Here is a 15,524-nt window from a genome sequence, read left to right as displayed (position 1 = left end):
GGCAGAAGTTGGATGCTGTGCCACCAGCGCCTAGAAGCCAGCTTGTTGTTTCTGTTGAATAGTTGATCAGATCAAGGAAATCTTCCCTGAGAACCCCAAGTAGACACCCTTTCCACGCTGCCTTAAATGCTCCCAGAACACCTGTCCAAGCTTTGTCAGGGCTTCTTGAGGCAGGTATTTCTTTTTCTTCAGGGTCTAACTCTACCTGGCCCAACGAGTTGAGGTGCCAGGCACGTGTTTGTTGAATGAATGAATGATCGGGCAGGCCTTTTCACCTTATGTATCCTGTGAGCCTGCTAGGCCTAGCCCACTGTCTCCAACGCCTGGCACAGTTTGTTGCCCTCAGCGCTGTCGCTCGGGCACCACCCTCACTGCCCCTACCCCGCCCTGGGGGCCGCTCTACCCCAAGCGACTCCAGAGAAGGCTCCGCCCACAGCCGGTGTTGGAGGGTGGAGGCAACGCCCACCTCGCCAGGCCGCCTGGGATTGGTGCGGCCGCCGCCAGGAGGCGGGCAAGGGCCGAGCAGGGGCTGACGCTCCTTGGGCCAGAAAAACCCCGCCAGGTGGCTGGCTAGAGGGTGACCGCGCGGCCAGGAGGTGGTGAGTGCCGGGCAGGCGGGACGGGAGGGACGCGCGCGGCGGGCGGAGCGGAGGACGCCGAGGACCGTGGCGCGCGCCCTAGGCACTGCCCACGTCCGCCTCCCCACGGGCTGCGTTGGGTCAAGCACCGCGCCGGAGCCCAGAGCCCGCCCCGCCGGAGGGACTCCACCCAGGGGTCGGAGGAGGTCGTCAGTCCCGGCTTGTCTTCCAGACCCGGACGACCGAGGCTCCTGAACGACGAGGAACCGCCCAACATGGCATCGGAGGTGAGTGGGACCTCGGGGACCCAGGTCCTCCGAGTCTCCAAACGAGGGGGAGGGGCGCTCTGGGACCCAGCCAGGGCCCGTGACCTGCACACGGGATTCCCCTATGTCGGACGCGCCGCCGGCCACCCTGCCGGTAATTGTCTCCTCTGGCTCCAGGCGGTGGGTTCCTCCTGGAGCACTTGCTAGAGCCTGGGAAAGATCTTTGCGCGGACTTCTATTCTCCCCCTCCCCGCTCCCCAGGGGCCTGTGTGGCATTCACCAACCCACACTGCTAGGGAAGGTGGCCTTGGCCTGACAGCGCTTCCGGCGAGGGGGCAAGAAAGGAGCTGCCCACTGATTCAGCCTCCTCACCTCTTCATTCCTGCTTTCCGGATGTCCTTCTGTCAGTCCCCACCCTGCGCCCCTTCTCCTGTTGTAGCAATTGTCATTACCTGGCAGAGTCCACATGACTCTGGTTTGTGGAAAGAACCAGGAGGTAGGGGACCATGCCCTGTGGCCCCAGTGGCCCCAGTGCCTGGTGGCTTCCTGTCTCATTGGCCTCTCCTCTTTAGAGCCAGAGGACTCCTGGGTTCTCTTCCTGACCACTGAGTGGCAGGAGTCCTAGGTACAAGTTCTTTTCCTTGGGCCTCAGTTGATTTATCTGGCAAATGGGAATAATAATAGATTTCCCCCTTCCTCTGTAAGGTACTGGATCATGAGGTCGTTGTTTTGAACCCTTCAGGTGAAAGGGGCTGTTTGCTTGATGCCAATGAAGGAACCTGGAGCCTGGGAAACCAGAGATCTAGGTTCCAGTCCTTTTTGGTCCTCATTAGCTAGCAAGTCACTTCCTCTCTCTAGGCCTCAGTTTGCCCATTTGAATAGACTGGATAAGAATGCCTGCCCTGCTAGTTTCTGGATCAGGGCTTGGACTTTGGAGGCAAACAAATTTGGTTTCTGAAGCAGTCACTTGATCTCCCAGCCCACCTCACAGGAGGGTGTAATAGCATATGTAGAATGCCTAGCACAGGGCCAAGTTTTTGGACTATAGTAGGTGCTCAATAAATGGTGGCTAAAGATACAGTAACAACAGGTTATTTCCCTTGTGCAGTCTTTTTTTTTTTAAACATTTCATTTTATTTTTTGAGAGACAGAGTGCGAGTAGGGGAGGGGCAGAGAGAGACGGAGACACAAAATCCAAAGCAGGCTCCAGGCTCTGAACTGTCAGCACAGAGCCTGATGCGGGGCTCGAACCCATGAACATGAGATCATGACCTGAGCCGAAGCTCAACTGACTGAGCCACCCAGGGGCCCCTCCCTTGTGCATTCTAAATTGGCTGTTGCTCATTCATTCCAACCTCAAGCAGTCCTGCTCCAAAGGTATCACTCTGGCCCTGATGTGTCCTAGCTTAGAGGAGTGCTCTCTCCCTGCACATTAGGCCCCCTCCCCCCCACCCCACCCGCCACCCCCCCACCTATCCCCCCCACCCCCCCCATCCCCGTCTTCAGAGCCCAAATGATGGCACCTCATTCTGACCTCCATCTGGGGTCTTTTTAAGTCTGCCAGTGGGGTGGGAGCTTGGCCCCAATACAGAGTGGGCTGCCTTCAGGAGACCAGAGCATCAGGTGACTTTTGCTGGCCCCAGGCCGTCCCGTGGGTTGGTACTAATTGGTTTGGCTGCAGCCCCACTTGTTAAGTAGTTGTTATTACTAACAACCCAGGCAGGGAGTCCAGAGGCCTGCTGGAAGAGGCAGTGCCAGGTTCCCGGCTGAGTGGGGTGGGCTGGCTCTCAGTCCTGGCTGGTTGGCCCTGGCCTGCTGGCCCCACTAGTCAGGACCAGGGACCCAGGTGGTGCTTTGTGGAGATCTAGGCTTGGAGGGTAAGGGATGGATCTGGCTCAAAAGGTTGAGGGGGGTGGAGGCTGCTGCTGCAGGTCAGAGTCCTCTGGCAGCCAAGGCTGCTGGGCAGTGAGGAGGTCAACTCACAGTCTGGGGCCAGAGCACAGTGGAGGCCCCCATGGTGCACACAAGAACCAGGAGTGGCTCTAAAGCACCGCCTGGCTCTAGCGGCCCTCAGCCCCTCCCTTACTAAGAGAGGTTACTGGGTGCCAGGCACTGTGCTATGTATGAGCTTAGTAAATTTAATCTAATGAAATACTCACAAGTCTATCAGGTAGGTACTACTCTTGACTTTATATTATAGAGCGGTAATCCCAAGGCTTAGAGAGGTTGTATAACATACCCACAATCAGGTGGCTGGAAGAGGTCCTGGACATTGCAGGGGGACAGAGGAGGACATAGGTCCCCAGAGGCCATTATAAACTCCCCCTCCACAGGAAAGTTGGCAGAGAAGTGACATGCCTACCTTCACCCAGGGAACACTCTCCTAATCCTTGGCATTTTGGGAGCTAAAGCAGCTCCCCGTGTGTTCTGTACCCCTCCCCCATCTGTCATATGCTGTGGCCTATGCCCTCTTTCAAAACAGAGGTGTCTCTGTCCCACCCCTCTGCCCTTGGCTCCTGGAGGGACAGAAGGTCAGCTAGTGACCTTCTAGAAAGCCAATGATAGCAAATGTGTCAGAGGTGCTCTCCAAGGGAGTGGTGGGGGTTGGGATCTTAGGCCCCACCCCAAGCTGTGGTAAAGAGATGCTGGTCGTTTGAGTCTGATGGGGCCCCTCAGGTGCTTCTTGCCTGTCCCTGCCACAAAAGTTCAGGGTATCAGGGCTATCAGAGCAGCTCTGGTGGAATGTGGGGTTTAGAGCCTGCATTCTGCTGCAGATAGCTGGGCCACAGTCCTGGCCCTACCGCCCCCAGCAAGGGCAAGCCGTGTAACTGCTCTGTGCCTTGCTTTTCCCCTTGTTTCCCCAAGGATACACTTGGTACCTGCTTCAGAGAGTTTCCGTCCGCGCATGCCAAGCAATTAAAGTTATGCCTGGAACACAGTGAGAATGCACTACATGTTAGCCAGGATTCTTATCGTTAGCGCTGGAATATCAGCTGGATTCAGACTCTGGACTCCAGAGTGACTTCTCCCCTTGGTCAGTGACAAAAGGTCCCAGAAACTCTGCTGTGGTCTCAGGGCGTCTTGTACCCTGCCATCATTTCCTTAGCGAAGTGTCACATGGTAGGAAAGAATCCTAAGTTCAGTGTCCAGCCACATTCCCACACTGACTCCCTGAGTGACTTCAGGCAAGTTCCCGATCCTCTCTGAGCCTCAGTTTCCTTGTCTGTCCAGCGAGAATAACCCTGCCTGCTGGTTCCCACTGCCATCAGGCTTCATAACTCTCCTGCAGGCCCTTTGTGAGAGGCACTGTCCTCAAGGGTGGGGAGGACACTAACTGCTCCTGCTCTCCTGGCCAGAGCGGGAAGCTATGGGGTGGCCGGTTTGTGGGAGCAGTGGACCCCATCATGGAGAAGTTCAACTCATCCATTGCCTATGACCGGCACCTGTGGGAGGTGGATGTGCAGGGCAGCAAGGCCTACAGCCGGGGCCTGGAAAAGGCGGGGCTCCTCACCAAGGCTGAGATGGACCAGATACTCCATGGACTTGACAAGGTACTCTCTCCACCCTAAGGGCCACCCTAGAGCTCCTCCCTGTGGTCCCAGGCCCCTACCAAGTCCTGAGCTCAGGTTACAGTGCTCTCCATGCACGTCATTTCCTGTGATTAAATGTCGAGGTGCCCTTTAAACTGTCTCTCTTCATCCTTTAATGCCCGTGGCTCATGGGAGAGGGAGGGCTGGGCCAGAGCTGCTCCCTTGGGGGCGGTGACTGCACCCCCTGTGGAGCACTCACTGTTCCTGTGGAGCACCCCCAGGACTCAGCTCCTATACAGAGACAGTCAGTGATCAGAGTGGGAGTGCAACCAGGGATGGGGCCCTTTGACTGTGGATGCCTGGCCCCTGGGATCATTGCCATCTGCTACAGGTGGCTGAGGAGTGGGCTCAGGGCACCTTCAAACTCAGCCCCAATGATGAAGATATTCACACGGCCAATGAGCGGCGTCTGAAGGTACGACCCCCTCAGGTCCCCCTGGCCTCCCCTCTTCACCTGGCCCTTGGTCACTTGGAGCATAAGCGCCATCATTCTGTTCCTTTCATCACTGGCAGAGTGCAGGCCAGACCCCAGAACAGGCGGCCTGGGCAGAGACGGCAGGGACCAGGAGTAGGGAGGGAGGAACCAGGGCGTGCCTGGGCTGACCCCACTGGGCCACGAGCAGGCAGACCCTGACCCCGTGCCTCCCTCCACCCCCAGGAGCTCATCGGTGAGACTGCAGGGAAGCTGCATACGGGACGAAGTCGGAATGACCAGGTGCTGCTAGCTCTTCTGCCCCGTGCCCCATGCCTTCCCAATCTTGGGGGACCCAGGAGGCAGATTTGGGGCTCGGCAGTGGTCTGGTTCCCCAGCGAAGCAACACATCTGTCTCCCTGAGTGCTGCCTTCTCCTCCCCACAGGTGGTCACAGACCTCAGGCTGTGGATGCGACAGAACTGCTCTAAACTTTCCGCCCTCCTCTGGGAGCTCATCAGAACTATGGTGGACCGGGCAGAGGCGTGAGTCTCCCATGGACACCCAGGTGGCAGAGAGGGGCATGAGGGCAGCCGGGGGCTCCTCTCCCCTAAGACAGGCAGATCTAGGTGGCAGAGGTGAAGAGGGTCGGAGAGCCTGGGGTTCATGGGCATCCTGGAACTCCTAGACTAAGTGAGGCAAGCAGCCAGGAATGGGGGCATTTCTTGCTCTTTGCTACTCCCATGCCAGCCAAGCTCAGCAGGCAGGACGAGCTCACTCTTTGTGGCTTCATAAGCAGGAGGCTAAGGCACTAGGCAGGTGCCCTGAAGCCTGAGGAAGGGGGCTGGCTGTGCCTGGGGCAGCCACGGTCACTCTTTAGCCTGCCTATGCCCTATGTCCTCATTCCACACCCCCATCCCCAAAGCTGCTTCCCAATGGCCTCATCCCAAGCTTTGGCTTCTGTGGCCTCATGTCTTTGGCGTTGGCTTTGTTCCTTGCAGACCTGGCTACTTTGCTGCCGAGAAGGCCCTACCTGGTGTCAGAGATAGGGTTAACCCTTCCTCTTTCCCAGCTCCCTGTGACCTCTTTTTCACAGACCTTACCATCTGGGGGAAAACAAGGGCATAGGAACCGTCACCCTGGGGGTGCTGGGAGAAATAGGGAGTGACTGCTAATGAATACAAGGTTTCTTCTTTGGGATGATGAAAATGTTCTAAAGTTGATGTGGTTGTACACTAAGGTGTAAAGTTTAAATGGGTGAATTGTATGTGAATTATATCTCAGTAAAGCTGTTTATTAAAAACAAAAATAAGCCAGAACCGTGTGCCCCTGCCTTACCCACTTTAAAGTGCCCCTGGCTCTTCTAGAGTCCTTGGGAGCTTCTTGAGTGCCCACAAACATGACTCCCTGCCACGGGGTACCCACCATGTGTCTCCTCCTTTGCTTTCACCTCTGCTCAGCGCTGAAGACTTAATCACCTTTGGTCCTAAGCCAAAGTCCTACTCCTGGGAGGCCCCATGGCACTGGCCTAGTCCTTGGATCGCCCCACATCTGGCTGCTTCTTTTATGATGCGTTTGTCCCCAGGAGATCCCTTGCTTTCTTGTGCAGACAGATCCTTGGTAGGCTTGCCCTGCTTTTCCTTGTAGGGGCCAGGCCTGCAGGGTCCCAGGTGTCACAGGCAGTCCTTGCCTGAACTTCCTGTACCCCTCAGGCCCTGCCCTTATTCTTCCCCCACAGGGAACGTGACGTCCTCTTCCCAGGGTATACACACCTGCAGAGGGCTCAGCCCATTCGCTGGAGCCATTGGATCCTGAGGTGGGTGGGTGGGGGGGGTGGGCATCATGGAGGGGCTGTGATGGAAAGGAGGGCCCAGGATGCCCTGACCCTCTTGCCCCCTGCCTTCCTACAGCCATGCCGTGGCACTGACCAGAGACTCTGAGAGGCTGTTGGAGGTACAGAAGCGAGTCAACGTCCTGCCCCTGGGGAGGTGAGTGAGGCCCCAGTGCTCTGAGGGCCTAGTTGGGGGTAGTGGTTGGTATGTCACATGGTCCCTGGGGATCCACAGAAGAGGAGGGACCAGGAAAGACAGGAGAACAGAAAGGCAAGTAACTGGCTTCCCTGTCCAGGGTTCTTCCTTTGTGGAAGGGAGGGAACCCTGCATGGAACCCCCCTCCCCCAGCTCTCTCTAAGATGAGGACAACCAGGCTAGTGAGTATGTCAGAGCTTAACCTCCAGAGAGGTTCCAGAGAGCCGTCCAGCTGCCCACAGCCCACCATTTCCCCGCCGTGGGGACAAGTGTTCTGTCACCCGTACTGACTCGGTGGCAGCCCTGACAACCAGGGCTTGGCTCTGGGTGTGCAAGTGTGTATGTGCCAGGGCCTGCCTGCCAGGAGCCCTGGTCACCCGGAATCGCCTATTTTTGCAGTGGGGCCATTGCAGGCAACCCTCTGGGCGTGGACCGTGAGCTGCTCCAAGCAGGTGAGGTGCCTGCCCCTCCTCCCCAGGGAGATCCCCCTCAGCACCTGCCAGGTCCCACACACACTTGGAGAGGGCAGGAGTCTGGTTGAAAACTGCATTTATTACCTATGGACACTGAGGCTAGAGAGGCCAGAGAAGGCCTGTGGCCAGGGTGCATTGTGCTGGGGAGAGTCAGGGCTCTTGCTTCCTTCTTGGGACCCAACCCCCATATCCTGCCCCTCCCTACTCTCCTCCCTGAAAGGGTCTTAAGGAGGGGGTGGCTGGGCAACCTGGTTTGGGGTAGAGGAAGCCCCTTCTTTCCCTCCAGCCCAGCCCTATTGCCTTCCTCATTTCCCTGTCCTCCAGAACTGAACTTTGGGGCCATCACTCTCAACAGCATGGATGCCACCAGTGAGCGAGACTTTGTGGGTGAGTCCTGGGGGCCAGCCCGCTTGTCCCCTGGGGCCAGTCCCCTGCACTGTGCTCTAATTTGTCCTCTAGCCTCCTCCCACCCCAAGTTTGGTCCCACCTGGGGATTCTCCAGACTGAGTGAGGAACAAGAGAGGCCTGGTGACCAGAAGGCCTGCTCTCCCTTTCCTCCCACAAGCTGAGTTCCTGTTCTGGGCTTCACTGTGCATGACCCACCTCAGCAGGATGGCTGAGGATCTCATCCTCTATGGCACCAAGGAATTCGGCTTTGTGCAGCTCTCAGATGCTTATAGGTAAGTCCGGGCCCTGCCCTACCCCAGCTCTGCACCTGGCACATGGCTTCCCTCCTCCCCCTGCCACCCCCTGGGCACACCTGGACTGCATGCTGCTGGACATCCCCTGATCCAGCCAGCACACCAGCCAAGAGGCAGGGGAGCCCTTTCAGCCTCAGCATCTCTGTCCCCAGCACCGGAAGCAGCCTGATGCCCCAGAAGAAAAACCCAGACAGCTTGGAGCTGATCCGGAGCAAGGCGGGGCGCGTGTTTGGGCGGGTGAGCAGGGCAGGGAGTGGGGGCAAGGCTCTGGGCTGACCCGGAGGGTCCTGAGGTCCAGCCTCCTGCTTCTCATTCTTCCTTCAGTGTGCTGGGCTCCTGATGACACTCAAGGGACTTCCAAGCACCTACAACAAGGACCTACAGGTGCGAGGCTGGGGTGTGGATGAGGGGCCCATCCACATGCTGCACATACACCGTATCCCAATTCTCAGGGCCCTGGCACATCCAGGCAGGGGTTCACAGAATTGCCACCTTCTGTCCTATGTACCCAGCCCTTGACTGCCCTTGAGAGCTCTCTCCTCCCTGCTGGTGTGGGTTGTACGAGGTGTTGAGTGTTCCCAGTGGAAGGCAGTGGGCATGCCTCGGTGGGGGACAAGGCTGCTGGGCTCTCACTTCCTGCCACGTGCCTCCCAGGAGGACAAGGAAGCCGTATTTGAAGTGTCAGACACCATGAGTGCCGTCCTCCAAGTGGCCACTGGCGTCATTTCTACACTGCAGGCAAGCCACCCCCCCTCTCCCCTCGGCCCCTACACTCTGGGATGGGCATGCCAGGAGGCCATCTTGAGAGGAGATGAGAGTTGATGTGTCCAGGAGATCTGAGGCAGGGGGAGGTGGGTATGTGTTTGTTCCTGCCCTTGGGAACACTGAAGTGACAAAAGATGCTAGCTACAGTAGAATGGAACTGGGTTAGACTCCAGGGGTCCCATCAACTGGCCTGACCAGATTTCTTTTTTCATCACTTACTATGGGAAATTTCAGGATGCGCAGTTGAGAGAACATATAATGAACCCCTATGGACTAACGTGCAGCTTCAACAATAATCAACTCATGGCCTGCTTTTGCTTTGGCTATCTTTACCCACTACCCACCACCTCGTTATTTTTAAGCAAATCCCCATCGTATCATTTCATTCTTAAACAGTTCAGGATGTGTCTCAAAGCCGTGTTTCTCAAACTGTAGTCCCGGGACCAGCAGCCTCAGCAGCACCTGAGAATGTAATAGAAATGCAATCCTAGGTCCCACCCCAGACCTCCTGGATTCAAGACTCTGGGGGTAGGGCCCAGCGATTTATACATCCCCCTGGTGGTTCTGATGTGTGCTAAAGCTAAGAACTCCAAAAAAGGGCCGGCAACCCTTAGTAGCACACTGAAACATTATCAATAGTGATGACAAAATGGCTCAAGCAGAGAGGGCAGAGTAGGCTGGATCAGAGTGGATCTGCCCAAGGCTGGGGACATCCTGGCTAATGGGGGTGGTGGTAGGCCTTGGGCCTGAGGCTGGCAGCTTCGCCACCCAGGGTCCCCAGGACTCACCACTGCCACCACTGGCGTCCCCCAGATTCACCGTGAGAACATGGCACGGGCTCTTAGTCCTGACATGCTGGCCACTGACCTCGCCTACTATCTGGTCCGCAAAGGGGTAAGTGTGGAGTGGCAGGGGTGGGGGTGGGGCCAGGAGATGGGGGTGTTGCCCAGGCTGGGGCTGGGGGTTGTAGGGGAGGACATGGACAGAACAGGGAGCAGAGGAAGGCCGAGTCAGTGCCGCCCTCGCCCTGGCTCCCCCAGATGCCATTCCGCCAGGCCCACGAGGCCTCTGGGAAAGCTGTGTTCATGGCAGAGACCAAGGGGGTGGCCCTCAACCAGCTGTCGCTGAAGGAGCTACAGACCATCAGGTACAGCCCCCTTCCCTCTGCTGCCTTCCAGGAGGTGGGCCTGGGCCCCTGAGGCCCCCGGTGGCCCAGCTGGGCCCTGGCCCATCTCCTCCTCCTTCCCCCAGCCCTCTGTTTTCAGGCGATGTGAGCCATGTGTGGGACTACGGCCACAGTGTGGAACAGTATGCTGCCCTGGGTGGCACGGCGCGTGCCAGTGTCGACTGGCAGATCGGCCAGGTGCGAGCACTGCTGCGGGCCCAGCAGGCCTAGAGCTCTCCCCACCCTGCTCCCAAATAAAGTGGGCCCAAGAGGAGACTGCTGCTCGTGTCCTGCCTAGCCTGTCTCCCTCAGCAGCAGGCTTCCAGGAGTCTGCTGAGCGAGCAGCGGGGGCCATCAAGATAGTGGAGAAAATAGGCAGGGATGACAGAGTCACGGGTGGGGACGGAGGAGAGGGGATTGTCCTCATTAGAGCCCCTACCCTGCTTGGGCCCCACACCCTTCACCGCAGGACAACACAGTGACCTCCGTCTAGGGTGTCTTGGGAGGCTTGGCCTCCTTGGAACCTTGGTGGCACCTGATGGGCTTGGTTAACTCAGTCCTTGTTCATTGTCCTTCCTTCCAGTGTCCCCCAGGCTCCCCTGCTCACATTCTCCCCGTGCTCACCCACCCTTTCCTGAACAATCAGGCATGATTACAGGGTGTCCTGTGTTCTCGTGGGGGGGAATGATGTATTTGGTGGTAAAATCAGTCATCCAGGTAGCGTGTGATGCCACGCACTAGGTGAGCTTCATACACAGGTGAAGATGTCTCCTTCACCCTAGAGAGTAATGTACAGATAAACTCCCAGCACTGACCATGAGGTGAGGGCCACAGATAGGGGGAGCCTACCCTGTGTTGCAGTCAAAGATTTACATTTGGTCTGCAAAGGGCCGGAGGCCAGGCCTGGCACACAGTAGATGTTCAATAGCAGTGAGTCCCCAGAGCCGGCAGAGACCTCACCAAAATCCTGGTAAGAAATGTCTGAAATTTATGTTTTATTAAGAACAAAGCTAAACTCAAGGAAGAATGAGTAAGCCCTCCCACGTGTTTCCAGGAGCAATGGAAACACGGTAAACTAAAGAACCAAAACTCCAGCAGTGGGGACACAACACCAAATTCCAAAAAAGGCCAAAGCCATGGGTCACAGAATGTTCTAGAATAGTGGCTCTGGAAGTGTGGTTTCTCCTCCCCAACTCATCATCTGGGGATTTGTTTAAAAATGCAGACTTTCAGGGGTGCCTGGGTGGCTCAGTCGGTTGAGTGTCTTGACTTCAGCTTAGGTCATGATCTCGTGGTTTGTGAATTCAAGCCCTGCGGTGGGCTCTGTGCTGTCAGCTCAGAGCCTGAAGCCTGCTTCAGATTGTGTCTCCCTCCTCTGCCCCTCCCCTCTCTTCTCTCTCAAAAAAGAAAAAAAAAACTAAAAAAAATTTTAAATGCAGACTTTCAGGCCTTAATGAAACCTATTAAATCGGATTCTGTGTGAGGCCCAGCTGTTTTCATAAGGCCTTCAGGTGATTCTGATGTGCGTTCAACTTTGAAAATCACTGGTCTCTAGAATCTTGTTACCCAGAGTTGCTACAGACCAGCACCCCACCTGGGTCCCAGCCTGACCTGATTCAGAGTCTGCATTTTATTTTATTTATTTTTTAAATGTTAATTTATTTATTTTGAGAGAGAGAGAGAATCCCAAACAGGCTCCACACCGTCAGCACAGAGCCTGATGTGGGGCTCGATGTCACGAAGCCTGAGACGATGACCTGAGATAAAATCAAGAGTTAGCCGCTTAACCGAATGAGCTACCCAGGCGCCCCAGAACCTGCATTTTAACAAACTCACCAGATGCTTGTTGCACATGCTAGAGTCAAAGTGCTGATCCAGAGAATGCCTAAAATCTAGTCTCAGAAATGAAGGGATTTATGTCCATCAAACAGCAAATAGGATTAAAATAGTAATTGTAATATATACTGTAATACCCATGATGCAAGGAACACTTCCTGCCATACCACCTCCATCAGTGGGGCACACCCCAATCTAAAGTGGGAGCTTTACATTCAGACACTCCTATTAAAAGTTTCTCCTTAACTGGAATCAGCCTTCCACATGTGAGCCTAGACACATGCGGTCCAACTTGACCAGAAAGAAGGAGTCTCTCCTGTCCCAGGGAGAGCAAGAATTTGTGTAACTTTTCTCCAGACTGTCCATACGTGGTTGAGTTACGCCCTGTGTCCGCCTCTTTCTATTCTGGCACCAACTGGCTATTTACACCAAAGCTCAGTGTGACCTTGTATTGGGTTCCTATTGCTGCTGTAACAGATTACCCCATACGGTGGCATAAAACAACATAAACATTTATCTTACACTTTGTGAGGTCAGAGTCTGAAATGGGTTTTACTGAGACAAAATCAAGGGTCAGCAGGGCTATGCTTTTTTTTTTTTTCCAGAGGTTCTAAAGAAGAATCTGTTTTCTTGTAGTTTTCAGTTTCTAAAAACCATCTGTGTTCCTTGGCTTTGTGGCCCTTTCCTTCCACCTACAAGGCCAGCAGCATAACTGCCATCTCTAACTCTGACCCTCTGCTTCCTTTGTCGCATCTTCTGACTGACCTCTCTGCCTCCCTTTTATAAAGACCCTTGTGATTTTACTGGATCCATCTGGATAAACCAAGATCATTGCTTCATCTCAAGATCCTTAATCACATCTGCAGAGTCCCTTTTACCATGTTAGGTGACATATTTTGGGGATTATGACATTGGGGAATCATTCAGTCTACTACATTTTGTTGTCTGGCTCTCAAGGATTAATGTCCATCCCACATGCAAAACATTCATTCACTCCATTCTATGTTCCCCCAAAGTCTCAACCCCTTATAGCCTCAATGCAAGTTCTAAATCTTATCAGCTCAGAAGTCTCATATCTCATTACCTAAGTCATCTAAATTAGATACGGTGAGACTCTGGGTCTGATCCATCCTGGGGCAAAATTCCTCTCTATCCATGAATCTGTGAATCTCTTATGATTGTGGTTTGGATTAGAGTTCACACATACAAACTCAAGAAACAAATAATCTAATCCCAGAATATAACGCTTGTTTAAGCACAAGATAATACTTAGAGGCATTTCAATTTGAAAAGGAAGAAAATGGAAGGGAAAAAGGAATCACTAGTTCCAAGCAATTTTGCAATCCAACCCAGAACACTCCATTAGGTTTCACGGCCTGCGTATATACGTTTTCCCTGGTCTCTGAAAGTACAGTGTTCCTATGAAACTTTTCATAAGCCAAAATGCTACAAAGTGATAAAGCAATTACCATTAATTTATATGTAAAACTTTTGATCATTCTCAGGGCCCCCAAAATAACCTCTCCTAGGCTATTCTGATACCTTACCACATATCTTGCTAATGGATGCCCAAAATAAATCAAGGCAAAGCACAGATGCTCATAGACACAGTTCAACGCTATGGTGGCTCGATGCTGAGATGCTGAGTGTAGTTCTTGGGGAAGGAGCTTGGTGATGCCACTCTCACTGCTCTGGGTACGTGCTACCTCTATAATGGCTCACAGCAAAACAAAATGCTAATTTTGCTTTTTTTTTTTTTTTTTTTTGCCTTCTTGAAAGCAAAAATCTTTGGATTTCTTTTGGTTAGTGAAAACAGGTACTAATGTAGGTCTTCCATAAAAGTGAAGTTGGATACAGGGGTACCCGGGTGACTCGGTTAAGCTTCTGACTCTTGATCTCAGCTCAGGTCACGATCTCACAGTTCTTGAGTTTGAGCCCCGAGTCAGGCTCTGTGCTGACAGCGAGGAGCCTGCGTGGGATTCTCTGTCTCCTGCCCTTCCTTCCCCCACTCGCTCTCTCCCTCAAAAGAAACTTAAAAGTGAAGTGGCATAAGGCAAACTTCTGAAAAGCAGGGGATCCCTGTAATCCTCTCTGCCCTTAAGCTCTGCGCCCTGGGCCTGTACCACCACCTGCAGAATGACCGTTCCTTTTTCTTGAAGGGTAGCACATCTTTACCGTTGAGTAACTTGTAAATATATCACCCTGTTTCCTGTTTGAGTAAAATCAGAAAGCCTTAATTTCCTTTTCTCTCTTTTCCTTTTAGGCCTTGCTAGCAGCGTTTTTGCTGATGTAACATTCTCAAGAGCTTTGTATATGTCAGGGGAGTTCACTTTATGAGACAAGGGATTTCTCTACAGATCTTTCCTAGATAATCACATCTCTATTCCTGGCTTCTGCTGAGACATCTGAGGGGATCTGGGAATCATGTGCCAGATCTCTTCAAAGAGCACTCTTCACACCAGAGTGCTCTGGTCTTTTGATCTCCAGGCACTAGCAAAAGGTTGTTCAGCCACACCGTAGGTTTTCTCCCTAAAGCATGCTTGCCTGACAGTGAATCTTCTAATTTCAGAATCTTTTGCAATCTAGATAGACTGAGAATTTCCCAAATTATCAAGTTCCTTTTTGCTTAACAGTTCTTTTTTTTTTTTTTTTTAAGTTTACTTATTTTGAGAAATTGCCTGTGAGCAGGGGAGGGGCAGAGAGAGAGGGAGAGAAAGAATCCCAAATAGACTTTACACTGTCAGTGCAGAGCCCGATGCAGGCCTTGAACTCACAGACCATGAGATCATGATCTGAGCTGAAGTCGGCTGCTTAACCCACTGAGCCACCCAGGTGCCCCTGCTTAACAGTTCTTACCTCAATTTATCTCTCTTGGATTCTATACTCTTAGCTTCAAGGAATGCTGAGAAAGCAAGTTCCTTGCAAAAGGGAAAGAGGTTGTCTTACTGGCTCTTACGCTAAACTTTAATCATACCTTGTGGATTGGGGCAGGCCCCACATCCCTGAGCCTGTTGTCTTCTGAACAAAATCCAGGTCTACAAGGAAGGAAAGAGGGGAGCAATGGCTGTGGGTTTAGCAGCCACTGACGTCCAGAACATATGATTACTGTTCTTTTGAACCAAGATTGCATTCACATCTACCACAAAGCAGGTAGACTCAAAGTCAAAACTCCAGAGTTATGTTCTACATGAGCACTGTGGAACTATGTCTCCTCCTGTATTCAGTAATTATTTGAAAAAGTACAAACTAAAATTTTCCCTTGTAGAATCCATCCAAAGTTGGCTTGGTTCTCTGACTCCTGCAAGTTTGATCAGGATTTTATCTATTTTTCTCCTCTGAAATCACCAATAAAAATGATGAAGAAAGTAATGCAGATGACTGAAGCCCTATGGCATATAATCTGAGAACTTTTTCCAGCTTACTTTTTTTAAATGTTTATTTGTTTTTGAGAGAGAGAGAGAGAGAGAAAGTTCAAGCAGTAGCAGTAGAGACAGAGGGAGATAGAGAGAATCCCAAGCAGGTTCTATGCTGTCAGCACAAAGCCCAACACGGGCCTCTATCCCACAAACTGTGAGATCAGTAATGCTGTCATCTGTTCTAGATTTTTCAAATATCTTACTGAAATCCAGATAGCCTTTGTTAGAGCATTCCCTCACCCAGGTCTAAAAGGGATTAAGAACGTTATCAAAAATTCTGATAAAAAACTTTATCA

At 53.0% G+C, this 15,524-nt stretch overlaps 1 protein-coding gene across 2 annotated transcripts; it reads left to right on the top strand.

Moving 5' to 3' along the window:
• The first annotated feature begins 581 nt into the window (after positions 1-581).
• Positions 582-10,252, top strand: ASL (argininosuccinate lyase). Of its 2 annotated transcripts, XM_049638755.1 has the most exons (17): positions 582-599; positions 811-865; positions 4,201-4,395; positions 4,766-4,849; positions 5,093-5,149; positions 5,293-5,390; positions 6,584-6,661; positions 6,756-6,833; positions 7,272-7,324; positions 7,670-7,732; positions 7,911-8,025; positions 8,199-8,283; positions 8,371-8,430; positions 8,701-8,784; positions 9,625-9,705; positions 9,852-9,958; positions 10,063-10,252. In XM_049638755.1, exons 2-17 carry the CDS (start codon positions 854-856, stop codon positions 10,205-10,207), a joined length of 1,395 nt encoding a protein of 464 aa, XP_049494712.1. In that variant the 5' UTR covers positions 582-599; positions 811-853; the 3' UTR covers positions 10,208-10,252. The 2 variants fall into 2 exon arrangements, with proteins under 2 accessions (XP_049494712.1, XP_049494711.1); XM_049638754.1 differs by lacking the exon at positions 582-599 and having other exon boundaries at positions 665-865.
• Positions 10,253-15,524: the final 5,272 nt, after the last annotated feature.

The sequence above is a fragment of the Panthera uncia genome, chromosome E3 (assembly GCF_023721935.1).
Source record: "Panthera uncia isolate 11264 chromosome E3, Puncia_PCG_1.0, whole genome shotgun sequence".
Taxonomy (NCBI): Eukaryota; Metazoa; Chordata; class Mammalia; order Carnivora; family Felidae; genus Panthera; species Panthera uncia.
This window is presented reverse-complemented; position numbering and strand designations above follow the sequence as displayed.